Source organism: Plectropomus leopardus, chromosome 18, assembly GCF_008729295.1.
Source record: "Plectropomus leopardus isolate mb chromosome 18, YSFRI_Pleo_2.0, whole genome shotgun sequence".
NCBI classification, from domain to species: Eukaryota; Metazoa; Chordata; class Actinopteri; order Perciformes; family Serranidae; genus Plectropomus; species Plectropomus leopardus.
This window is the reverse complement of record NC_056480.1, coordinates 25975085-26002037: the sequence shown is the minus strand read 5'-3', so window position 1 is coordinate 26002037 and position 26953 is coordinate 25975085. Positions and strand designations below refer to the sequence as shown.

Sequence of the window (26953 nt, the reverse complement as noted above, 5' to 3'; positions counted from 1 at the left end):
CACAGAGGCACTGCTGAAACACTGTGTATTTGAATGCCTTGGTTAGTGTATATACACCCTCCAGTTTCTTACAGACCATGTGAACTCTGTCACATCAAGCAAATTAAAACAAGGAACAAAACACTGAATAAGGCTCTACCACAGATTGAAAAATAATAGCAATAATAATAATGGACGTAGTTAATGTGACCTCAGCCATTGGTTTGTGGACTCCCATTCTGAAGCATCGAAGTTTAGCATTTATGGACATCCCTATTTTGGAATCTTTGGAGCCAGAAGTGACCATATTTGATTAAGTGGGTGGAGGTAACCCAAACACTACCTGCTAGCTTGGGGAGGGGGGTTTAATATTAGGGTCCTCTTTCTACATCAACTCCTACATCAGTTTATGGTGTATGTCTTATGTCTTTAATTCTGTCAAAAAAATCCTGTCAAAGTTCCCTGCCATCGTCATGTGTTTATTGGAAGGGACATATGCGCATACTCTAAATATTGAAGGGGGTGTGTCACCTGCGTAATTCCTTAAATTGACGCCTATGGCGACAGCTAAATTTATACTTAATAATTTATACTCTGCGAATCTAGGCACACACCGTGGTTACATTACCCAACAAACTTTGTCACCATGCTAGCAATTTGCCCATGGAGGGAACCCATCTTGTAACTCAAAGCCACCATGCTCTAATTATGCGTAACTTTAAGTGAGTTTTATAAAAAATCACCCTGTATACAGTTGTTATGAATGTTGAAATTAACTACAGGGACCAAAACAGTTTTTTTTTTGTTTGTTTGTTTATTTTCTGTACCGAGCTAATTTTTTCTGCTGTAAAATTAGGCATTTTAACATGCGAACTGACTCGCTCTTGGAAGCAAACTCAAGTGGCCATTAGAGGAACTGCAGTTTTTGGCACTTCCTTGTTAGCTTCATTTTTCAGCCTTGGAGCTGCCACTTGGGGCTCTACATGTAATAGACTCACTATAATTATAGATTTTCAAAGCCTTTCTGTACATTCCTGCTCTGATACTTTGAATGCTGTTTTCTTTTTTGAGGGCAAAACAATAGCAAGCAGAAGGTAGCACCATAATCCCTCCCCATTATTACCTCTCTATCCATGCTGTCCAGATCTTCCTTGCAAAGTGTGTAGAGAGGCATAGTTTCTGACATGCTCGGCTGTCGTTTCCGACGGGACGGCCCCGGCTGCTCATCATCTTGGCTAGACCCCGTCACGTCATCCTGCTGATTCTTTGAAGTTCCCCTGTGATGAAGTAACAGACACACAAGCATAAAACATGAATATGAACTGCTTTAGTGATAAAATTAACAGACAAATCAGCCATCAAAACAGCTTCTATCTCTCTGTGAGAACCTATTCACATTGCCTTCTTAAGAAATAAGAGATAATTGCTTTCTTGTTTATTTTTGTTGTCTTGTTTGCTTGTTCTAGTTTTAAGGGCATTCTTATGTTACAGTTATCCTCACAGGAACTGCAATCGCACTCCATAATCAGCACATTTCACAACAAAGTCTATTTTCTGATGTACAGTGAAAGATTAAAGAATGAGGCTGGGAACCAACAGTTACAAATAGGAATGGGAATCAAGAACTGGTTCCAAATTGTCCAATCTATTGGAATTGTATGCCTCCTATTTAACAATTCCTTTTATTAATGTTGTCATGTTTTTCTGACACTGTGGGCATAGTAAACCAATAACATCAATCTCATGTGTCTAATCTGCTGGAAACTTTTGACAAAGAGGTCACAGTGAAGAATAAGAAATGGGCCAAAGAGTGGCATCATGAAGAAATATGACAGCGGTGCTGCTGGTAATGTCTGTAAAATGGTCATTTCAAATAATTGTGGAAACTCCACCTTTCTGCACAATATCGGCTCATATTCTGGGAATGTCATGTATGTGACACTACACAAAAGTGCCACTGCTTCCCAACTAGGAACATTAATGGTTAACTATTGATTGATTAAACGTGGAGAATATTTTTTACCAATTCTGCATGTCTGTACACTGGGGTAGCACTAGCACTATTCTGTACCACATACTGAATGCGCATAAATATTGCTTTTAATTGAAAAAAGTGGTTTGGGGGTTTAGTTGCTCTTTCAGATAATGAATAAAACAATTGCATTGATGCTAAGAACCTTTGTCAGCCTTGTATTTCAACACACAATTAACTGATCAGGAATCAATAAAGAATCAGACCAATGAGCAGAATCAATAATGGCACCAGTATCAATAAATCTAAACAAGTCTTCCTCTGCAGCGAGGGCCTATTAGATGTAAATCTCATACGAGTGGTTAGTTCCTCTTGGCAGTGCTTAATTGAACACATCAACTTTGATGATTAAATCCCAGTTTATGCTAGTCCCTGAAAACTCCGCAGTGCCTCCAATCCATGAATTATGCGGGCCAATTTCATGCTCCTGATTATTAATTGCAGAGTATCATCACAGATAGATTCAATTCAAAACATTAAGCCTCCATGACTTTCCAGTAGGGAGAGATGGCAAAGTTAGCTTTTATTCCTCTAGAGATGCAAAGACAAATACACATTAAGACAGAGGACACACTCTTCATTAGCATCTGTGACTGACAGATGAATGACAAATGGAGTGAAAGATCACAGAGGTGACTTTGAGGAACTGTAAAGCGTTCCTTGCACCTGCCACATCATTCTTGTCAAACTGTGGGTGGAAATTAAATGAAGACGCGACTGGAAAATCAAATATTTATACAACTGGATCAGTATTTTGCACTGGGAGTTTTATTCTAGTCGTATAAAGTAGCCTGGATTTTACTGTACTTTTCTTTACGACTCAGACTACTGATACAAATAAATACAACACACATTCCAAGGGTCTTGTAGGAGCTGCACAACACACTTCCTGCCACCAAACACTATAAGAAATCCATACCATAAGAGGCACGTTAAGTGTTGCACTACACCAACAGCTGTCTTTGTTCACAGAGAAGGGAGAAATGGAAATGAGGCCCGAAGGACAAATCAACACATTTAAGATCTGTTATGAGCCATTCTGTAGTCACCACTTAACAGAGGTGCATCAATAGCATGACTCTCACTTTTTTACATACTTCAGCTCTGCACAAACCCCAAAGGTTTTTCTGAATGCAATCAAAAAGGGTGTCCACTATTCCTGTCAATATAAAGACTGACAGAGACTGCAGATACTGTTGAGGGCCAGGCAATATCAACATTTATTTTTCATTTGTTAGTAGAAAATAATCCCTTAACTGTAGTGTTGCCATTAAAGGGATACTCCACCAACTATACAATCAATTATCATCGCACCCATTATTGAGGAGTACCACACAGCTTGTGAAAACTGTTTATCCCAGCTTTGGCTTTGAAACATGTGACATTTTAACTCTTTGCAATAGATGTGATCTGCCAGTGCCTTCGTTGGTATTTTTACTTATTAAACTCAATTGCGAGATGACTCTGTTTCCATTGAGTGATGTTATGCAACTTCTCCTCTCACGATAACATTCCTAGAAGCATATCGATGGATCTTCAAGCCATTAGCAGGTTTATTTCTATTGCAGCCACTGCACTAGCCCTCATTATTTCCAAATGAAGATGACGTCGGCGTGTTATGCGAGCAATAACAGAAAAGCAAGCCCCTTTTACGTGGGAGCGGACATACGAGGGATTTCTGGGAGGTGATAGTTCATGATTTCACAGAGGATGGATTCAAAACTTCCAGATGATCTGCTCAACTTTTGAAGGGTAATGCGATGCAAAAACCCATCTATTATTTTGTCACTTGTGGGAGAATCTTCAGATACTTCATATCCCTAAAATCTGAACAGCCTCTGTGACAAGGTTATGTTAGTCAATAAACCATAATAATTTATAAAAATATTGAAACTATGTCATTAAACATAAAATACAATTATTGGACATGTTTCTGCATGTTTTCTGCTTACAAAATAAAAAAACAAAACATATTGATCCAAAAGATTTTTAAAATGCGAAATAAAAAACAGAAAATTCCTTAACACTGAAAGTTATCTGAACTATGTGCATTGTTTAATTTTTGAGATAGGTTCATTTTCATGAGCAGAGTGCAAAGGCATTGGGATAGACTCTTCCTCTGGAGCCAACCCACCGTGCGTTTTTGCATCATAGGTGATGTAGACAATGACATTATTGGGAGCGTACAATGTGATGAGACGGAAGATGAAAGCCTCCGATTTCAGCAGCAAAAAGAATGAATGTTCTGGCTATTATGTTTTTTATTTTAGATGGATATATATACAGCATTATGCAACCGTGATTCCAGTGTCTAAAAAAATAACATTTGCACCACTTCAGTTCTGTTCTTACCTGAGACAAGACTGCTCTCTTTGATCAGAGAGCAACAAAGACCCTGACGCATGGTGGTAGGTTTGCGGCCGCGTCACCTGAGGGCCCCTGCGGATCAGCTTCCCTGTGACAGAGTCGTAGGTGCGAACCTCGGGGGCTGCAGCTGGAGGTCTTTGCTGGATGGGAGCTGGGTGGAAAATATGCTTGTGCAGGGAACCCTGAATGTCAGGGAATGCTGCTGGACTGTTGCTCCTTTGACAGACAACAAAAAACTGGAATTACCGCCTTGTGGTTGCATGTGTTTGTGCAGCAGTCAAGTAGCCCATAAAGTTTAAAACATGGATGCTTCACACACATCTTTCCTCTGCAAGAGAGGATCACCACAATCAGCACAGTTTCAAAGTTGGCCTAATAAACATTACGCTAAATATTATGATGTCGCAGTAAAGTTGACCTTTGACCATTTGGACATAAATTATCACCACATCATTATTTTATCCTTTTAGACATTGGTGCAAAATTTTGTCGTAATTAGTGTATGAATTCTTCAGTTGCAGCAAAAAACCTGTTTTGTATTTTATTCATTTATCTTCATTTATTCGCACCATTAAAAACAATCACAGAAAAACAGGTCAAAAAGAATACAGAAAAACAGGTGCCTGAGAGGTTAGAAACCCAAATGGTCTTTTAGAAATACCTCACCAAAGGTTATACAATAAATTACAAGTAATACAATGAATTATAATACTTTGATGCAAGCAATATACAATGGGGTCAGCGATTAACAACAAAAAGATCAAGACAAATTATGAGTGCATGTCTGCATAATTAGACTGTGGGTTAAAATATACTAATGAAGGCTCTTAAGGGGCTTGTTTCATCAGGCTGTCTCCCAATTCTCGCTTGAAATTATTAAGAAAAACTGAAATTATGTTGTTTTGGTGATATGCAAGTAGGCATTCCACAGCAATGAGCCTCTGTAAGGAAATGAGAATTGGCTTTGTGTGGTACGGCAAAAAGGGAGATCACAGTTATCAGAATGCGTGGAGTAATGAGAATGGATTTGTGAACTGCCAAAGTCATTAAAAGATTTGGCAGCAAATCTGGATGGTAAGTATATTTGTTAGTAAAAATGCAAGGTTGGAGTATGTTGAGGTTGTAAATTGAAAAGAGGTAAAGGTGAACTTGACATTCAACTACCAAATTCAAATCAGTTCATTTTTGAGTCCTCGTGGACATTTGTGTCAAAGTTGAAGAAATTCTCTCATGGTGCTCTTTAGTTATCATGTTCACGAGAATGAGACAGTGTCAGTTGAGTCCAAGTAAACATTTTTATGCCAAATTTGAAAAAAAAAACCAACTCAAAATGTTCTTGAGATATCTATTTTATGAAAATGGGACGGACAGATTTACAACCTGAAAACATAGTATACCTGGCCACATCTAGTATCTCCAGCATGGAGTCATGAAAACTCAGATTTTGAATTATCTTAGGATGTGTTTGTTTTGTGGTTGATATTTTAGTAATATCCGTTGTATTTTCTCAGGCAGCAGTTTGTTAGTCGGCTCATTAAACAGCTCCTTTACCTTGGCGTCTTGGAGTAGTCCTCCTTCAGCGGGTACAGCTGCTCCTCCACCCTCTCCCAGCGCTCCAGACAGCTCCACAGCCAGTCAGGGTTGACTACATGGAGGTGCTGGCAGCCCTGTGCCTGACGGACCTTCTCGGTGCCTGGGTAACAGGAATCAAAGAGAGAGAGAAAAAAAAAGAAAATCAGAACAGAGTGTGACCTTACAATCTAAAGCTATTACCACAAACACACACTCTGGGGCTGCTGAATCATTTCACATCAATGATCAGACTTTCTGTCCTGAAAAAGAAAATTATTCTAATCAATATTATTTTGAAAGATAACAAGGAAGATTTTTCACTTTTCTGCCAGCTAAATTGTTTTCTAAGAAATCCAGAAAGCCATTGTTTTTTCAAATCCACAGAGAGTAGTGTTTCTGCTTGAATAAGTCCTATTGATGTTAAACACAAAGAAACCAATTGAATCTTTGAGCCTTGGAGCTGTTAACCCTTAGTTGTTTTAGTCGTGTATGAATATCACATTTCCTCTCCAGTGGGTGTACAGTATGCAGTGTCTGCTTTGTATTGAGCTGTGTATCATAACCTGACAAACTGATTAAAGGGATGTTCATTATACTGTAGTTTTCTCATCAAAGCTGGAGAGCAGAACTTTTGCCCTCCTTCCTTCTGGGAGTAATTATATAAACACTTTAGACGTACATTTATGATGTATGCCTTTATCTGAGCTCGCCACATTGACCATACTGAAGCTGTTGATTGTTGGAGCACTGGACTGAATAACTAGGTAACTAACAAGAGTGACTAAGACAGTTTGGGGGGGGGGGGGTGATTTAGTGTAGGGCTAGGTGATATGGCTTAAAAATAATATTGTGTCTTTCTGAGAAAGGCGACCACTGCACGCAGCAGTGAAGTAGTGTTTCCTCCATGTCGTGCCAGGCTGGAGATGCCTGTTTCCTGTTGTAGGTAGTGGAGCTATAACCAAATATTGACATGTAGGTGTCTTCAGGCTGTGACACTTATGCAGCATGTGACGTTTGACACAGATTGGACCATGCAAAGTCAAATGACAGAAGCTTCATGTGTCATTTTGGCATATTGTAATTTGCTGCCCTTTCCCCTCTTTTTAATCATAATTTTAAAAAGTCCAAATACAAAGTATCCAAAGAAGACTGAAGAAACATGGACACTGATAAAGCATTCGGAAAAATAAACAAGAACTGGTGCTAAACAGAAAAAAACACAACAAAAACAAATCAAATGTAAAATAATTTAGGTCCTGATTTATTTACTCTGCGGCATGTCCAGCGCACCTGCACGGGAAACGTGGCACAGTCGGCCAGCGCCACAACTATGCACTGAGAAATACAAAGAGCTTTCCCTGGCAACAACAGAATTAGGCCTTTAAACACTGGGGGTATTTTATTCGTGCAGTTATTTTGCTGAAAGCTGCAGTTGCCTGAGTGACCATATGGGGATGGCTCCAGAAGTGAGTCAATCCTCACAGCATTTTTTTTGCTAGCAAAATTTATCATTAGCATTATAACAAGAAACCATAGCTGTAAATGGACCGTGCTAACCAAGAAAGCAGCTGGCATTAGGGTTAGCTCCACTCTCTGGTCAAAGAAAAGAAAAAACAAGATTGGAACAGCCAAAATGGCAAACTTGAAGCTCAAGAAAGGGAGTCCATAAACCAGTGGGTGACGTCACAATGGCTACATCCATTATTTATATGGTCTATGTGTTAGACAAACAGACTGGTGTTGCCATCCAAACAGCCATTAGTGCTAGAAAATTACCCCAAAAATGCTTCATCAGCAAAAAAGTGAAGGATATCCTTTCTATAATTAGGCTGTGTATTACAAACAAAATGGTTTTCTTTTTGTGTGTCCATCTCAGTTTGTGTTGAGAATCATGCAGGGCAAGAGGAGGTTGTTTGAGAGATGGGGATTGGGGTTGCAAGAGGTGTGATTTCTGTGTGGCTTCTGGGTTACAGCCTCCCAATTAAGTAATAATGTACATCTTCCATTTTATAAATAACATGTAAATAAGAGAAACTGTTACTTATTGGCTGCCAACTTTGATAATTCTGCACTAAAGTGTCTCACCAAGGTCCAAGGCATTCAAAAAGCCTTTCTACATCTGTAACCACTCACTAAAAAACATCATGTAAAAGGAAGTAGTAAATAAAACATATGAACCTAGGATTTGTGTGAAATGGACAAGGGGACACATCTACTATTCTGACAACACAATGGGCTTTTCAGCAGCTCTTTTAGGCTACGTGACCCACTGCTCATGTTGCCCTGTTTTCGTCTTTTTCTGATTTTCCTCTCCTTGTGACGTTCAAGATGAGTGATTGCCAAGTGCTGCTCACAGTGGAGCTGACTTCCAAACCAACAGTGCCACACCCTGTGCTTGTTTTCATTAGGTAATACAGGCATTAATCCGCTTTTGGTGCTCTTCAAAAAGAATAACATTTCCCGAGCAGGGTTGAAGCTGCTGTGACATTTTCAGTCCTTTGTTGTATTGTTTGTATCTTGAACTACAAGAAAATGTACGACTGCAGTCAGCAGTAACAGCTGACAACAGTATTGTGCTTTAAGGTGGCTTAAAAAGCAATCGTCCTGATCAACACACACTGCTTGGTTTACACCTAATGGGTTGGGACTATCGAGGCAGTACATTACTTTCAGCCTCAACATAATCTAGGTCTTACAAGTGCAAAAAGTAGTTTTTATAGGATACATTTTTCACCAGCTCTTTTAATTGAAGTCCTTACTCATTTGGGAAAAAAACAGCCTCCAGCATTAACGTGATTGTCTCTTGTCAGAATGCAGTGATCCGTGATTCTGTCAATCAAGCTCACCTAATTACAGAGAGGGAGCTGTCTAAATGCGGAAATCAATTTTAATCATTACTATTTAAAGCTGCATGAATCAAATTTTGCCAACCAGTGCAATGTGAGCCGTAAGGAGCAGAGAAGTCCAGATCTACAACTAGTTGCTCCAAAATAACTGACAATAATATGTTCTCCACTTTACACGCTAAACCCGACAAATGTGTTCATATCCGTCTTTACATCTAGTTATAATAATTAGAATACTATGGTCTCATTTTTTTCTGCAATAGCCATTCAGTGCATTTAAATTCTGTAATTAGTGAATGCAATCTGAATATTTCTTACTGCTGCTGCCTCAGAGGTGTAAAGAATTTGACCAGGGTCTCTGCAGTGGTACACCCTTACAAGCTTTCTGTCATATGTTCACTGCAGCTCATCACACTGGAGCTAAATGGAGATAAATTAATTGTAATGACAGTGCATTCAATTTCAATTATCCCTGCTCAAGTTTGGACAAGAGCTCAGACACACAAATCTGCCAATACGTCAGTAAGCCCAGCATTCAAACAAGCCTAGCATGACCCTTCTTGAATCCAAGCCTCATTAGCAAATCATTAAGTGTATAAATTTAAAATAAAAACAAAAAACAAGTAAATAATTGTATTAAGTAAAGGGGACATGAATTAGAATTTGCAGATCAGAAAAAAGTATCTTAAAATCATTTTATACCTGGGTGATAAAGATATCCAATTATGCAACGCCTGTTATGAGTTTTGCACTACATACAGTCTTTCTCTCTAGCTTTCTACTGCTTTCTTGATGCTTTACAACACTGTTGTAGATAACTAAAAAAGTAATGTTCCCTTACATCTGATGCTGGACATTATTTAGGGTTTTTCACACATTCATTTACTTGTGGCTGCCTGCCACGTTTAAATCGCCTGCCCCCACGTATTGATTTTACTTTTTTGGAGATGGACTGTTCAATAGAATCACTGTTGGAATATACTGTTCTGTTATTAACTACACCACAATGTTGGAGCACAGTGCGTACTCTGGGCACAGATGGAGCAGTGGAACACTTACGGCAGATGCTCCTCTCATCTTTCAATCTAATCTGATGAACTCTGTTCACATTATCTGATCAATTATCCACCCCATGACTGAAACTTTTCAAACTGCTGCAGAAGGAAATAAAAACCTCATGAGTTCCACCTGCGCTGCATTTATGGTCCGGTAAAAACGTCCGAATTTAGAGAGGGAACAAAGAATCAAAGGAAAGGGTCACACACACACAAGATTTAAAATAACTGGAAGTTTCCTGAAACCTCTCCTCTTTGTCAGCAACTGCCACACATAGATTCAATTTTGTGGGAAAGACTAACTACCCAGGTAACCCCAACTCTAGCAGATGTGTCTTTATGCACCTCTCTCTTCAGCTTTTTCTTGGACAATAATTTTGTATGCAGTTGTTTTTCTTCAAGCAATATTTTCAGTGGGGGAAGTTCAATATCACCCAACCGTATCTGGTCCTCAAAATCCAGTATCAGTCAGGCTGTCAAAAGTACCGTGTTCAAAATACATTTAAAGTACTGTGTTTGAATAACACCATGGAGTTGATAATGATCAAATGACATTGACATATTTGACATTGCTAAAGCTACTGAAGTTACGCTTGAACAATACATCATTTTTCATACCTTAATATCTTCCTGAAATTTCACCAGGGTATACTGTATATGCAAGTATCCACCAGCAGAAACTGGAGACTGAGACCCTGTGGTGCATACTATGCACTACAGACAATGATTTCAATAGTAAGAGTAACTCCTGTAGTCACAACTTTGGAATTTCGAAATACCCTGGTTTAATGTTATACCATGATACCACCCAAGCCTAACCACAGTATGCTTGTTCAACAGCATACATACATTTGTACTTACCAGCTCTTGCTGCAATAAGATGCGTGGTCCGAATGGGATCTTGAGAGTTAAGAATCAGATTCTTGCCAATCTTGGCTCCAAGTGCTTTGGCATGGTAGTACTCACGGGTCCTCTCCATGGGGTAGTTGGTTGGGTACAGGCCGCTGAACACTATCATCGTGCCTTCCAGTGTCTTGCTTTTCAGCTCCGGGACAATCTTGCGGATGTCCGGCATTTCCGAGACCTCTTTCCTCAGGTAGGCCTCATATCGTGCATAGTACTCGGCATGGATCCTCTCCAGAACCTCTTCAAGGTAGATCAGGTGATCGTCCTGGTCAATATCAGCTTCGTCATCATCCTCCTCCTCATCTTCCATACTCTGGTCCAGCAGCTCCTCCCCCATGGTGACCCCAGATTGTTCACTATTCTGCGACTCTGTTTCTGGCTCTCTTCTATCTGAGCAGCCATTGCCCAGCTCCGGGACTGGTAGAAGAACTCCTGAATGTTCTGCTGAGTCAGAGCTAGTTTCGCCTTCACTCCGACCTTTACTGTCCCCTTCTGTTGGCTCATCCCCATCACCAGGCTCTCGTGTGATTCTTTCCTGCCCTGATTGCTTTGCCTGGCAAGATTTGCCTTCACTATCACTCTCTGATGAGGGAGGCTTTTCTGTAATGGAGTCACTGTCACTATCACTGGAAAGCTCAAAGTCCAAGTTATTAGACCCATGGCTCGGTGCTGAGGAGTTTGCACTGTCCAGCGCCTCTCGTGTCACCAGTGTCCTGTTACTATCATCTCCTTTAATATTTGTTCCATCATCCACCTGAGTTTCCCCCGACCCTGCCCCAGACTCCACCCCAGTCTCTGACTCTTTACTTTGTCCTGATTCATCCTCTACAACCCCTGTGGGATGTGTCCGTTCATTTGTTGGGACTCCCTGAGAAGACTGAGATGCTGTGGACTCGTCCTTTCCAGAAATGTTGTGATCTTTCGCCCTTTTCCTGGGGCCATTATTTTGCTCATCGGCACCAAGTGTCCCCGGTTCTGTGGTTTCTGCTGGTCGACTTGACGGGCCTCCTGGTGGAATAAGACACGTGTCAGAATCAATAGATGAGGTAACAGCACGAAAAGCCACACACTATAGGATTCGAGTGTCAGACCTATTTACATCAGATTTACTCAAATTGACAACCATGGAGCTCCAAGGTGTTCAATATTAGATAAATGGCTATAGCATAAATAATCAAATCAACAAATTGTGGAAAACATAAATAAATAAAATAACTTTGTTAAATAATTTTAGAAACCATTCAACTACAACTACTACAACTCATTACCAATAAATTGCCACCTTTGAATTTATATGGCTCTATCTGCATTCTGAAAGGTTATGAGACATCGAGGTTCAAAGTTTTGCATTTCAAATAGCATAAATTATACCTTTTTCTTTAAACATACTTGCCAAACCATGGAATTACAACTTCCAGGTTTGTCATGTGATGTCAATGGGGGCAAAACTAGTCTTTGTAACTAGACATTGTGAAAAAGATATCTGTAAACCAGAGGATACATTTTTTTGAGAATCATAACCCCCAAAAAATGACTTGTTTCATTATCGGGGTTTAAGCAATCCGGTTGGATAATGTCCTAAAAGAACTGCACGATTACGTTATTTAAGTTTGTGGACTAAAGTGGACATTAGCCACTCCACTATCTTAAGTCTTTGGTGCGCTTGCTCTATGGGCCCGAACCATCAAATTTTAAACTCTGGAAGTCAAACTTTGTTGGCTTCATGTGCAACTGAGCAAGGGACTGAGCAAGGGGTGAACAGGACGCACCCAACACTGTATCCAGTTCTCTTTATACATCCATGGCTTGTGCCTGTTAGCTAGCACAACAACTAAAAAATAACTCATGACAGGTTCCACCTGCTCTGTGTTTATGGACACACCGCCACCAAACACACATTGCAGTTCTTTGGGAAACACTGGTATTGGTCCTACTACTGCAATTCACTTGGTGTCATGTTATTGCGAATCAACTATCTTGCTTCTGTAAGTAAACACAGTACATCCACACTGAAATAGTTATATTTTTGACTCTGATAACCTTTTACTATATTTTGTTCAAGTTTTGAGGCACCATACTTACAAACTCAATCTTCACAGCCTATCATCAACAGTAATAATATAAAATACATTTTGAAAAACTACCAAAGGACCCATATCTCCAGGTTAAAAACTTCCAACTAAAAAGGATCTTTTCAATGATCTGTCATGATGTGTGCAACGCAGCTTAGTTTAGATTTCATGCACTACTTGGCACAAAATAACCTCACGAACAGTGAAAGTTATAGCCTCTTCTCACCATACACTCCAGCATGAATGTGTTTTGGAAGGTCTGTGAACCTGTGATTATAAACCTCTTAGTCATAACCTTCCTAACATTTCACACCAGCATATTTTACCCAGGGTATAACCCAGATTTGAGCTCAGGAAGATTTGCTCAGGCTGCCTGTGCTGGCAGGCACCTCTCGGTGTAGAATCTTTCTCTGTAGGCAAAGCAGAGTCCTCTGGGCACACTGAGTCACTCCAGTGCAAGTCACACTATTTGAGCGTGAAATAAAATTCTCAAGTGATAACCCGTCAACAACACAGAGTAGTACACAAGACGGTGGTACTGATATCAAGAAAGTCAAACTTGACGAGTAAGAATGATGGCTTTTAGAGGCAAACTATCCTGACAGATGTGAATGAGACAGAAATATGTAGTATAAAATCTGCATACATATCCATCAGTGATTTTAAATGTAGTGCGCTGTATCCTGTGGAACCACAGACTACAAGGACAGGAGAGGGCAGCTAAATAATGTGAGGAGGCAGGACACGCAAGAGGTTGCGGGCCAATGGACACAGGCCTGCAGAAGACTGATGCAGCAAATTAGACTGTTGGCAAAACTTTTCATCACTGTGATACATCCTCAAAAAGAAAGAGCCCTTTTTTAGGCTTACATTGTTTTCAGCATCAACTGGCTGACAATCTACAGGACAGTGACTCAATGTAATTATTGATACAGTGTGTGGTGTAATATTCCACATCGCATAATGATTCAGATGGTCTAAATTAAAGATTATCACAGGCCAAATATGTTTCCTTTGTAATCAAAAGTATAGCACATACATGTTTTTTAAATGTGCTTAAAGGGGACCTATTATGCTTATAATGAAGTGTGTTCATACTAAACATGGCCAAATTGCTAAATAATGAGGTAAACATATGCAAAAGTTAGACTTAAGACTGTACTGAATACGCTGTTTCCAAAGGTTTTTTCTAATTTCAAGACATCTGATAATCTGCTCCTAGCACACTGCTACAAGTGCCTCCACTGCTGTATGAAGCTACATGCTAAAGTCAGGGGAAACACGTAGTACTTGAGGTGAATGTTTTCATTTCCTCCCATCTTTTAGATCATATTCCTGCTGAAGCATGAACAGTTTTGTTTAGAGGCTTTTATGGTTAATTTCTCATGGGAGAACGTGCTGTTATACACAGTCATTTTCCACTTGCTAGTACACTTGTGCATGTAGTTACATGCTAATGCATAATCTTTATTGCCAGTGTTGTATATCTCTCACAAATCTCGGATTATATTCCTGCTTAAACACGTCTGGCAGTGTTTAGAAGCTATTATTAATAATTTTAATTGGGGGAAAGTACCACTGAACATAGTCATTCACCAGTACACTGCTACATGTAGCTACATGCTAACGTCAGGGGAACGTGTAATCTTTCTTGCTGTTTGAGTTTCCCCTCTGATTTTGCATGATATCCGTGCTGAAACATGTTCGGTTGTGTTTAGACGCTTTTGCTTTTTATTTCCGATGTCAGAAAGGGCATGCAATCATGTAGCTACATGCTACCATCAGGGAAACATGTAATCCTGGCTGCTGATGTTGTTAATTACTCCCCAGTTTCAGATGATTTACCTAATTAAACATGTCTATTTGTGTTTAGAAGCTTTCATTTTTCATTTTTAATAGGAGGAAACACCTGAAATTCTGTTGATACATTTAGCTACATGCTAACATCAGAGAAACGTAATCATGAAAAATATAAAAATATAATTAAAAAATAACAAATCCTTTATGTAAATATGTGTATGTCATTCATATGATAGAGTTTACCCAAACATGTCTACTTAAAAGTATCTCATCTGGAAAGTAGCAAAAAAGGAAAAAGTCATATTCCAAGAGTTTGTATTTGTACCAGACCAAATCTTCTTTGGGCAAATTGATGCTTGTGTTAACCACATAACAAATTCTCTATTCCTTTTTGAAACTCATTTATAATATAAGGGCCATTGCTGAGCCTGGCAGCTGTTATAACATGTGATCGGTACAACCAGGAATTATCACTAATTGATGTGACAGCCTGAGAGTGGGTGTAAATGAGAGGGTCATACCATAGCCCCCAAGGAGACACACTGACCGGCTCCAAGCGACTTGTTTCCTGCTGCCATAATAAAGAGAATTACATATTCTCTATGATAGGATTCCCTTTTTGAGTTCAGCACACAGAGGTGAAAGTGGATGCTCTATCCTTGCTCATTGACAGGTGCGTTTGATTCATTGTGATGTTGGAGGATGGAGGTGTGTTGGTTCATCGTGTAAACTCAGGATGTGGGCTGCTCATAAATACAGTGTTGATGACTATTTACTGTCTGGGTCCAGCCTGTGTGACTCCCTTTGATAAATGATATGACAAGGGAGCCTAATGGAGTTATCAACTGACTAATATAGTGCCACTTCAACAGTGTTTAAATAAGATTACTTTTCTGACTTTTCTTATTATGACTGTTCAAAACTCTAAACAGATGTGAAAAGAAAACTGTAATAAGTTTTTTTGACCATTGAAATACAGTTTGTTTGGTGTCCTGTATTTGTACAACAGAACTGTGTCAAGTAACAAAGCAGTTTCACAAGTCATCAAACAGGATGTGCAGATCCTGTGAGAACAGTGACGTCGCGACCGCACTTTGTGCATGAGCAAGTATGTATGTTATTACATGAGTATGTTATTACAATGTTATACCTCCAACTACTGGCATGGCATGCATTCTAAAGCGTTTTGGTTGTTTTTGCGGATCTGTGTACACAAGGATCATTCTCACAATGTTATCATATGAACACAGATTTTTTAAGAATGCAAAGGAAAGACTTTTCCGTTTTTACTAGGGCCATTCTCGTCTAAACATTGCCTTATTATTTAAGAAACAATTCCTAAAAAGTTGTATGTTCTATGACTGCAATGGATGTTGTGGAGGCTAACAGGAAATCGCCATTGGAAGCAAGACGTGAGTGGTACACATGTGTCTTGTCTAATCCACACTGACTTCTTCTGGAAACATCTCAGCTGTCTTTCAGCAGCGGCTCCAGGGGAGCGAAGTGGACAGGGCTAACATGTCTTTCCCAGGCTGACTTCAGCAGAAATTCACTGAACCAAAATACTTTTCATGTCGTCTCCATGGGAGGAAATCAAAAGTGTTTGTATTCATTGATTCCCTGATTTTACTTCCCTGCTTCCTGTGGCGAGTGAGGGGAATGTAGATACTGTTATTAAGTTGAAGACACATACACAGCAGGGAATTTGTGTGATTTAAACAACAGTCAATGCAGATAACGCCTCAATAAATGCAAAAATAAACTGCAAGCAGAAAAAACACAGGGGGGCCTCTTTGAGACTTGCATCTCATTAAGCCAGTATTCATAATGGGGATGTGCATGGGTACTTGTTTGGATGTCAGTGTTCATTCTACATAAGGTGTAAACCCTGCCCAACCTCCCACATGTGAAGAAAAAAGGCCACATGCATTGAACTGTCACATAGTACATCAGTTTAAAAAAAAGTGTAAGTATTTGTCCATAAAAATGTACATATTTGGTAAATTTTGTCCAAAATTTTGTGCATTAAAAATAGAAAGGAAATCATATGTCTGGCATTATACATATATTTAATATTGACTCATTATAGAAGGTACCATTAACAAGGAAACTGCAACTGGTAAATGTACTCAAAACACAGTGGAGATTTTCCATCATAATTTCATATTTTCTAATAAATACTTTATCCAACAATGATGTTAAAAATGTTTAAAACAGCACTGAGACAGTAAGCAATGTCCTGATTAATCACCAATTAATTCCACATACATTGCAATGGATTTTTAAACAGCTTGCCCAAAATTCAGTTTCCCAAACACTTATTTAGATGTGGCAACCCACCACAGTAAAAACATCTGCCGCCATGTGTTGATTTTCAGTTTTTGGAGCTGGACGGTTCATTAGGCTATTGGAATATATATATGGATCGGTTAACAATTGCAAAACACTCTCGGAGTGCAGAGCGTACTCTGGGCACAGACGGAGCAGCAGAACGTCAGGCACAGTAAAAATTAAATTAACTCTTCATTGCACTGGGTCTAAATGTCTGCAGAAGCTGCTCCTCACATCCATCAATTTGATCAGCTCTGATCAGATCTACAGATTATTCACCCCATGATTCAAAATTCTCAAAAAACAAAAAGAGAACTCATGACGAGTTCCACCTGCTCTGTGTTCATGGACACACTGCCACCAAACACACATTTTAGTTCTTTGGGAAACACTGGAATTTGTCCTCCTATTGCAATCTACTTGGTGCCAGAACAGAGTGTCAATGAGATACAGTGCAGTAAACCCTGTGTCTTTTTCCAACTAAGTACTCGGTTGTGTAACATTCTGCATGAGTGTTATGACCCTATAAGAGCAGCCTGAGATCAGTGAAGCCACTGGACTGACTTGTTTGTTAACTTCAGCTAAAAATGCCTCTCACAGGGGAATGTGCACAGTACTGGAAACTACTCATTGGACAGTGCGTTCTGGTCACTTTGACCCTCAGTGTTGCATAAACCGTCAGCAACTTTTTTGTTACACACTCTCTCTACAAATGTGTCTCTTTATTAAAAATGTGTGGTCATCGTACCTTTCTTTGCCATCTGAGCTTCCCGTGATCCAGGGGGTGCATTGATGTCCCCCGTGCCCTGGAAGTAGATGTATTTCTTCACAGTGATGAGGTTTGGTGCAAATTTCCACACATCCTCTCGGTCGTCAATGATGGAAACCATGGAATCACCACAAGGGAAAAGATTCCTGTCAGATAAAAATCACAAGACGCTAGCAAAACTGCTGAGCTTTCTGACAGAAACTTTTGCAGATAAACACTGTGAGGCTGTTATTTATCTCTTCGGTTGATGTACTGTTGCAGTGACAAGACAATGTGTTTTGCTATAGATCAGAACAGCAAAGCTTAGATCACAAGTTTACACCAAGAGTTCAACTCTTTTTTTTTTTTACTTGCTAGGAGACGTCGTCAGCAGCAATTCACTGGTGACACTGAGAGAGAATAATACATCTCTACTCTTTGTGCTCGTCTACAGTCACTGACAATATAGACAAATTGTACATGATACACACAGTTAGATGCTTAAAAAATGATTTGGATGAATTTACTGCTGCTGGATCATCCATCAGCTGTCCCAGTAATACCTTGTAGAAAACCTAAACAAGACATTAGGGGTGGAAAACAAAAACTGATTCACTTATCACAGCAATTTTTCCCCGCTGTTTTTTAAAATCAATCCTCAAGCCTAAACCTGGACTGACATCAGCTTTCTTAAGTTGGTTATTGCCCACTCCCCATGTTTTTGGAAGAAATCAAGCTAATATGCTTAGACCTCATAGGGTTAACGCCTGAATCGACATAATTCAAATATTTTGTCTCTGTTATGATACCTGATCTCGCCCTCTGCTCAGAGGGTAAGGAGCTTCCGATTCTCATAGTTTTTTCCAGTTTGCGGACATTCAGGCTTCACGTTTTACACAAACCACATTACAGCGCTGTTACTACCTCCGTTCCCAGCTCAGAGGCAAGACCGCTTTGTTCCCTCTTTCCCTGATTGGTGTTATATACAGAACGGCAGGGTGGCATGTGACGTCCACCTTGAACAGGCAATTTAAAAAAGGCTAGTGAGAGACTACAGGAATAAACAGTGTGCAGAACAGCCTATTCTTTACTTCTCACTCTATGCGTAAATTGTTAAAAATGACACCATCAATGACACCATCAAATCAATTATTGGTTTATTTACCACTATTTGCAGTTTACGTTGGTGCTGAAATAAAAGTCAAAAAGACTGACATGTAAGGTGCATTGTTTTTGGAAATATGCCTTATGGTATACAGTCTCCAGAGGTGTGTGATTTAACTTTTTCTCACAATCTTGTGTTAAAAAGGTAAAAAAAAAAAAAAACTGCAATATGAAATCGCAATACAAATGTAATCTGCACTCAAGCACTGTGATCGTATCAAAGCGAGTGGTAAGTAATCGTCCCAGACCTATGAGACGTACACTAAGTTTTATCTACACAAAGATTTTTTCTTTAAAACAAAACTGGGTTAAATAATGTCCAGAGAGCTGACAGCTGCATGGGGATTGCAAACTACACATTCATGTACCCACCTAAGATTCCCCGTCTTGGAGAAAGGGTCGATGCATTCGTCTCTGGAAAGGATCCGATGAGAGAAAAGCTTCTTTTCAGGATCCAGAAAGCCTGAAAAAGAAAGAGTGATGGGTGATATGAATAAAAAAAGAAGGACATATTTGAATACCAATTCAATTCCTGAATGAGTAAGACAGCCAGGTCAGATTCTCCTTCAACCACACAGAAGCTGTCAATAGCTGGAGCACGGCTCTGAAACATGCCGACCTCCCTGCGTCAGGGCCAGTCGTAGTGAAATCCAATTCTAAAAGCATTAAACATTCATCATGTGGAGGCAGAACAGTACTTGGACCGAGGCTGCCTCCATTTAATACAATATGATGAAAAATTGCACCCAGAATACCAAAAAGACAGCACATAAATACGCTGCCTACACTTCAATATAATGCATCTTAAAGTGAAATATTTTCTTCCAGAAGGAAAGCAACATCAGCAAGCTTTCAGCCAAAAACACTAGAACTGGGGTGGAAATGGAAGGTTTGCCCAGTGCACCTGAAAATGTGGCAGGTAAACAGCTAAAGTGTTAATGCAAAACAGTGCCCCCCACCCCCTTGCAAAGAGGCATCAGGTGCACAACATAGAGCTGGAATTCCAAACATGAGCAGACATCTCCCTCTTATGGACACAAGCAGGAAGCACAAGAAGAAAAGCAGTAATTCTCCAAACTGTCTTTGCATGCTTAAACACTTTTCATTCATTCATTAGCTGTAAACCCTCTTAACAGTTGCAGGGAGGCTTGAGCCTATATATTTTATTATCTATGGAACTATTATGTGATTTTATGTGAGTCTCACAGGTGCGAAAGCTTTTGTTTTTTCATGTTGTTTGAACCCCCAAACCAAAGGCAATTTTCTGTCACTATGTGACTGACAAAGCTTTTTCAATCTTGGGTACACCTTGGACAGGTCACCAGACTATAGCAAGACTGATAACCATTCACGCTCAGATTCACACCTATGGCCAATTTAGAGACACCAATTAACCTGCATGTCTTTGGACTGCGGGAGGAAGACGGAGAACCTGCAGAAAACCCGCGCTGACACAGGGAGAACATGCAAACTGCACAGAAGTAAAGGCGATTTCAACTGTTAATATGCTACTTAAATCTCATTTGAGGCTGTCTTCTAGCTAGCTAATGCTACAAAAAAACCACTTGTGCATTACTTTTCGCTAACTATTCCAACTGTTATCCATTACTTTTAGCTAACTAATGCAATTTCAGCTGTTACAACCTGGCCACTAATGACATAACAAGTGTTGTTATATTTCAAAGGTCAGGATGTCACCCCAACTGAGGTTCAAACCTGTGACCCTCTTGCTATAAGGTGAAAGTGCTGACGACAACACTAGAGCTTTGACTCTCTGCCCAAACCCCATTGTGACAAATTTCATCCCAGTGAACCCGGCAGGTCGGGCCAGGCCAGGCGGTAATTTCTCACTATTCACTCAAGATGGAATCAAGTAGGGTTCTTGCCAAATTAATGTTTATTTATCTAATTTTTTTCAAAATGTTTTGTGAACTGCCTCTTGCTTAAATGGTACTTTGGTAGGAGATATAATGGACTAAATCAGGATGGAAAGGGAGAGAAAGAGGGTTAGAGAGAGTGAAAGTGGAAGAACATGTGGCGAACAGGAGGACAGAGAGAGAGAGAGAAGGCAAGACAGGGATGGAAAATGACAGAAAGAGAAAGGGGGGCGGCAAGCTGAATTGGTTGGCAGTTTCTGCGCTCTCTCTCCCCAGCAATGGCAGAGAAGTGCATGACATGCAGCAGAGAGTGGTGATCAACATCTGTGTGCTGCATCACCATCGCCGTGCATACTGGAAGCACTGAGAGACGGAGCCTGTTTTGCTAAACCTGTCATGCACGAGATGACAGGAAGAAAACAAGGAAACACGCCAGTCCTTAACTTGTAATACATGTTTTAACATTACAAAATATTTATTTTATAATATATAAAATATAATGTACTATAGGCCTGTTTTTACAGTACAAATTCCTGTTTTTAAATGGGCTCGGGCCCAAAACTGCTGCCGTGGGTCGGGCTTGGACAGAAACTGTGCAGCCTTATTTTTTGGGCCCGATTGAAGCTCCACACTACACCACCGTACACTCTGAAATCACTGTGAATTAATGTCAGAAATCATAATGTGGGAAAAGTGAAAACGAGTGCATTACCTGCAATGGTGTGTGCATAAAGGCGGCTCCCGAATGTGAAGACATGTAACTCATAGAGTTTGGCGATTTTCTCCAGGAAAGCCTTGCAGTGTGGCCGCAGCCGTGTGTGGAGCATCGGCTCCCCTCGCCCCAGCTGGAAGTGGAAAATACCCTGAAGGAAATAATAAGAGTTCAGTCAGTTCAAAACGCAAGTTTAGGTCTCAACATCTCCTCTAGAACAATAAAGAAAGGCTGAAAGCTGTCAGCGTTTCTTGTGGTAAGTAAAGGCCCAAATCCTAATTCTTCCCCTTGGGCCTGCCACTGTGTTTTGAGTGCTGCTGGGTGAAGTAGGGTTTTATTCATAAATGTTGTTTTCTTTTCTCATATACTTTTTTCTAAATGACATTTTAAAAGATCGCTGAAACCTTGCAAAATGGAAAAACTCTACATCTACATTAATATATGTAAATTCCTGACTGACCACTTGTGTTTTCCAAGTTATTTTTCTTTATTTTTTTCTATCGAATGATTTACTCTTTATTTATCTAATTATTTGAGACTGTCTACAGATTTGAATTTGTTTGATTGCTGCCCTCACTCGGTTTAGTTTATGTGAATGATATAAACCCAACCATGATGTGCCTTTTTTGACTGATATTAATGTAAATAAAGATGGAGGCATTGACAAAGAAAACAAACAAACACAAACTAATTGCATTTAGTGGTTGAGAATGAAACTTTGGTTAGAGACACCGAGACCGTCCTTTCAGTCAATCCCGGTGATGACAGCACAGAATAGTAATATGCTGGAAGAGTACCTTGTTGGACATGCGCTGGCAGTGCTGTTCAGTGGTGTGGATCAGAGTCTGGTCCAGATCCACCATCAGGACCAGTTTTTTGTTCCGGTGGAGTCTCTGCTGGTCTTCTCTGCCCAGCTGCTCTGCTTGCTGTTGGAGTTAGAAAAGATAATTAATGGAATAATATAAAAAGTCCATCAATTTATGTTTTTGAATGACCTCACTGCCTTTTTTTTATTCATAAATATTAATATATAATGATATTTTTCATAAATTCATAAAACATTCTAAATTTATAGTACACTTAAGCTGATACTGAGTTTTTTTTTAGGTGGCTAAAATTCTACCATCTGAGGCAGTGTGCGCTCAGTACCAATTTGTTTTATGTTCTGATGCAAGGGGTTTTCAACCTGGAAATTATTGTAAACAAACATTGTCATTTGGTGTTATGTTATTATCAGATGTTTCAGCTGAGAGTTATGAGTTTTAAATAGGGATGGGATAATACAGGGCTTTACATTTTAGTTGTTTGCGATAAATTTCCAATATTGGGATTGTTTTTTGCTAAAATAGATGTTACAAGGACTAGGGCCTTCCAATAGCAATGCGCGCGCACGCACACACACACACACACACACACACACACACACACACACACACACACACACACAGATCTTGTAAAGGCACAAATGTGAAACATCTCTGCCCTACTAGCCCAGTCCTGCATGCATCTCCATCATATGACTCACCTCTGAGCTGACCATCAGCTCAGGGACACTGTGCACCATGGAGACGGTTGCTGTGGAGATGGGAGTTTGCTGGTTCCCATTCGTGCTCTGCAGCCTGAGAAAAGAAAAAAAATCGTGGGAGTCATGCATTTTGTACATCTCTTAGGTCCTTGAACGTATTGTGACTGAGAAGAAAAGCGGCTTTCACAAACGACTCAGCACAGAAAATACTACAGTTAGTGAGTGATTCAGCTGATAGTTATTTTTTTAATCCATCAACACATAACAATTGACAAATTAACCCCTTCTTTTTAATATTTAAGTGCCAGCAGGTGTTTTCATCATGTATCAGCTTCCCTTGATTTTGCAAAACATCTTCCAATAACCTCACAACAATAATACACTGTTATTTTGTGTCTTTAAATTATTCAAATCTGTGTTACATTAAGAGTGTCCTGCTTTGTAACTCATGGCTTTGGAATTTAATTTTTTTTTTATAGTTCATCTTACAATTGTACCCATTCTCTCTGCCCCACAATCCCTACCCCCAACAACTGCCCCTTCACCCGATGGAACAAGTAATTAAAAAAGGAATCTGACAGTTGTTAATAAGTCCAAAACAAAATAAAGGTTTTTTTTTTTAAAAAAGAAACAAATATTAAAAGACAAATAAAGACAAAAATATTTTGGAGATCGACATGTTTAAATAACAATTTTGAAATTAAGGGAAGAAGGTCAATGATTGTTCAAAAGAGGGTAAATTTGAAAACGCTTTAATTAAATGAAGAACTGGACAGTCATTAATAGGTACGAATGAAAAATAAATTAGTTGGGGAAAAAAGGGAACAAATATATAACAAATTGTTTTTTGTTTTTTTTGTTTTTTAAAAGGTACATAAGATACAAAAATGTATCAAACTGCCACCACCAATGAGAGTGCAGAGTGTCAGCGCTTGATTCATGACCTGAGTTGCACTCGGGTCTCTTTGCTTGATCTCTGGTGCCATCTGATGGTAATACAGAATCCACAAATACTTTGAGTCAGACATACAGTATTTTGTCAGTGTAAAGACACGGACATTTAAAAAATTGTGTGATATTAAAAGGTGTCAGGTGAAATTGTAAGCACTAATCTGGACACCTTGGGTGTGAGTAAAACATATTATAGCACCCAAACAATGATGAAGAACATAAAAGCATATATATTTCCATCTATGCATAAAATAACGACTGTGTTTGCATTTTCTTACTGTGTCAGATCCTGGCCACACTCCGCACATAAACCCTTCATCACTATCGGATGGCTGCATTCCTCTATTCTGACGATGACGCCCCTGAAAAAGAAAAGAAATGTTAGTGTTTCTTTTCAGGAACTGCTAATAGCGCATTACCTTCTTCTTTAAGCAGGGTTCTCATTCAATGAACATTTGCTTCATGGCATGCAAGTCTTGGTATAAATATAATTCATTCAATGTTGCATGTTTTAGCGCTTGTACTTGACAGATTTAGCTGTGAGCCTCAAACTATATATTGGCTATAAGCTTTGAGTGACTCGCAAATGTTGGGGTTTCACTCAGAAAACAAGCTGTAAATCCAACATGTCTGTGTTTACTGTAATGAACAGCTTTGCAAGCAGTTGCTTTGCTTTGTAATTAAGACACCACAGTCATCCTTATTGAAATCAAGAATTGCAAGGGACTGTTCCTCATCTACAAGAGGGGAGGCAGTGGTGTAAATGGAGAGGCAGATATTTTTTTAAGCACTGAGGATGGAGTTATGTTTTTTGAATTGGCATAGGGTAGGAACAGTCAACTTTCGCTGGTTAATACTCTCAGAACCCCAAAACCAGCAAATGGGCCTTAAAGGTGGGTTTTCATTACAAATCACCAAAATCACTCAATTTATCATAGCTAGAAACTGTTAAAATGCTTATTTATGGCGAAGCATTTTCCCTCAGTGGGGCACCCTCTGGCTCAGTTGATGGGGTGCACCTCCACCATTCCTTGCTACACATTTTTTGCACATCTCTGCTCAAAACTGAACAGAAATCTTATATTATTATTATTGTTGTTGTTGTTGTTGTTGTTGTTATTGTTGTTATTCCTCTTAATATGTTTATTGTATGTTTAGTATTTGCACCAAAACCAAAGCAAATTTCTTGTAAGTCAAAACTTAATAGGGCAATAAATCTCTTTCTGATTCTGAGTTTTTTTTAACAAAACAACAACATAGTCATACTTTAGCCACCCTCTACTCTGATAAATAAACTACAGTCCCTAATTCCTTCTATTCTGTGTAAATGCTTTGTTGCTGCCTTTAAGCAAATGATCTGCTTCTTGTGCAGTCTCTTTTGACACAGTTATGATCGTGCACTAAGGGAACTGCTGTCACAACAAGTAGTTTGGATTTTACAAGTGAGGAGTTTACAAAAAGCACCTGAAGTCAACACAACTTTTCGTCGATGCTGCTCACGGGTGCGTCAGCATTAATTTTAGATGTAAATGTTCATTGTTATGAGAGGAATGTTTGAAAATGATGACTTAAGTGGTTGCTGGAAAATACATCTCTTCATTCTGAAATGATAGGCGAGCAGGCTAAAAACGAGCGGTTCAAATGCAATGGGAACAGCAGCAGCCTCGGGCCAGTCCTCTACCTGTCAACCTATACAGCTTGTACACATTTCATGCACGCGAGTGACGGCTGCGTCAACGCAAACAAAACGAGCAAACGCTTCAAGTGCTTACGCCTTCAAAATAAAAGCGTGAATATGTTTAACCTGTGCGCAAGCTTGAAAAGTGGATCAAACTGACGTGTGGGAATTAGCACAATGTTTGAAACAATATCTGCTAACCACTGGTTTTCCTGTTCAGTATAATGTCAACGGCTAAACCGTCAAGAAAATAACTATTTAAAATAATACGATTTTATTATGAAGGTTTTGGCCCAAACTTTGCCTGTTTATTTTGAGTGACTTGACGCTGGCATGAGCCGACACTGTGAGCGCTGGTTCGAGTACAGCTAGCAAACAAGCTAACATTAACTTAGCACTTACAGCAATGTTAGCGCGCTAGCTAGCTAACGTTACCCTGCGATGGAAGTAAATAATTGAGAAAGCGGTACCAAAACTACAACTGACATGTTGCCAGTAGCCTCTCCAGGCAGGGGGCAGCGCAGTTAACACTAGCAAGCTATAGCAAGCAGAGTGACCCACCCGGGCGGTATGACTTGTCCAAGTTGACAGCATAGCTCCTTGACTACTCCAGCACGGTCCGACTTCACCTTCCTCTCCGGTAGCCTGGCAGCCTCTGTCCCCTTCTCCTGCGGTATGGGAGCACACAGTGCCAGCACGGAGTCCACGTTAACAAGAGTCCCGGGTTTGACTTTCCATTCCAGAAGCCGAAGAGGGAGAGCCCCACTCGGCCAGCAGATATCTGCCACCTGCACCACGGGGCCCTCCGCTGCTGCACCGTCGCCACCACCGCCAGAATCTGCAGGATCCTCCATCTGTCTCGTACTCTCCAAAACCCCTTTACTTTTCAGCAACGGTCCACTTAAAACGTATCCAAAAGACCTCGCAGTCCCCCGTGTGTCAGTAAATCCCGCGAACCATGAGCGCCGAGGAGAATTAAAAAGAAATGTGCTGCAGATTTAAACACAGTAGCTTCCAGTCAGCTACGTTCGCTCTTCCCGCCCGTAAACAGGAAAGCGCAACACTGCAGCGACACGGCTCGTTACAGCATCCGGTCCACAACGCAGCGCGAGCCACGAAAAACAACAGACTCCACTGTTCTTTCAAAATAAAATACCCGATTAAATACCAGCGCCACATGGTTTACTGAAAACTTTTTGAGATCTATACTTTTATATATATATATATATATTTCATGCTTTTAGCTATAGATATTGCCCACATCCGTTTCTTTTTCATGTGGGCAATTTTACAACTTTAATTTACGTTAACTCAATTGTATATACTTAATGTACTTGT

At 39.8% G+C, this 26953-nt stretch overlaps 1 protein-coding gene across 1 annotated transcript in view; it reads right to left on the bottom strand.

Annotated features, from left to right (window-relative positions):
* ctdp1 (CTD (carboxy-terminal domain, RNA polymerase II, polypeptide A) phosphatase, subunit 1) overlaps window positions 1–26658 on the bottom strand; it is an 86324-nt gene extending 59666 nt beyond the window's left edge. Inside the window, exons 1-11 of the mRNA XM_042506262.1 lie at window positions 26177–26658; window positions 24216–24299; window positions 22987–23080; window positions 22259–22387; window positions 21462–21612; window positions 19245–19335; window positions 17709–17875; window positions 10713–11765; window positions 5930–6071; window positions 4364–4594; window positions 1103–1256 (exon numbers count right to left, since the gene is read on the bottom strand). Coding sequence (XP_042362196.1) covers window positions 1103–1256; window positions 4364–4594; window positions 5930–6071; window positions 10713–11765; window positions 17709–17875; window positions 19245–19335; window positions 21462–21612; window positions 22259–22387; window positions 22987–23080; window positions 24216–24299; window positions 26177–26469 — 2589 coding nt within the window. The 5' untranslated portion in view covers window positions 26470–26658. The remainder of the gene's footprint in view (window positions 1–1102; window positions 1257–4363; window positions 4595–5929; window positions 6072–10712; window positions 11766–17708; window positions 17876–19244; window positions 19336–21461; window positions 21613–22258; window positions 22388–22986; window positions 23081–24215; window positions 24300–26176) is intronic.
* Window positions 26659–26953: the final 295 nt, after the last annotated feature.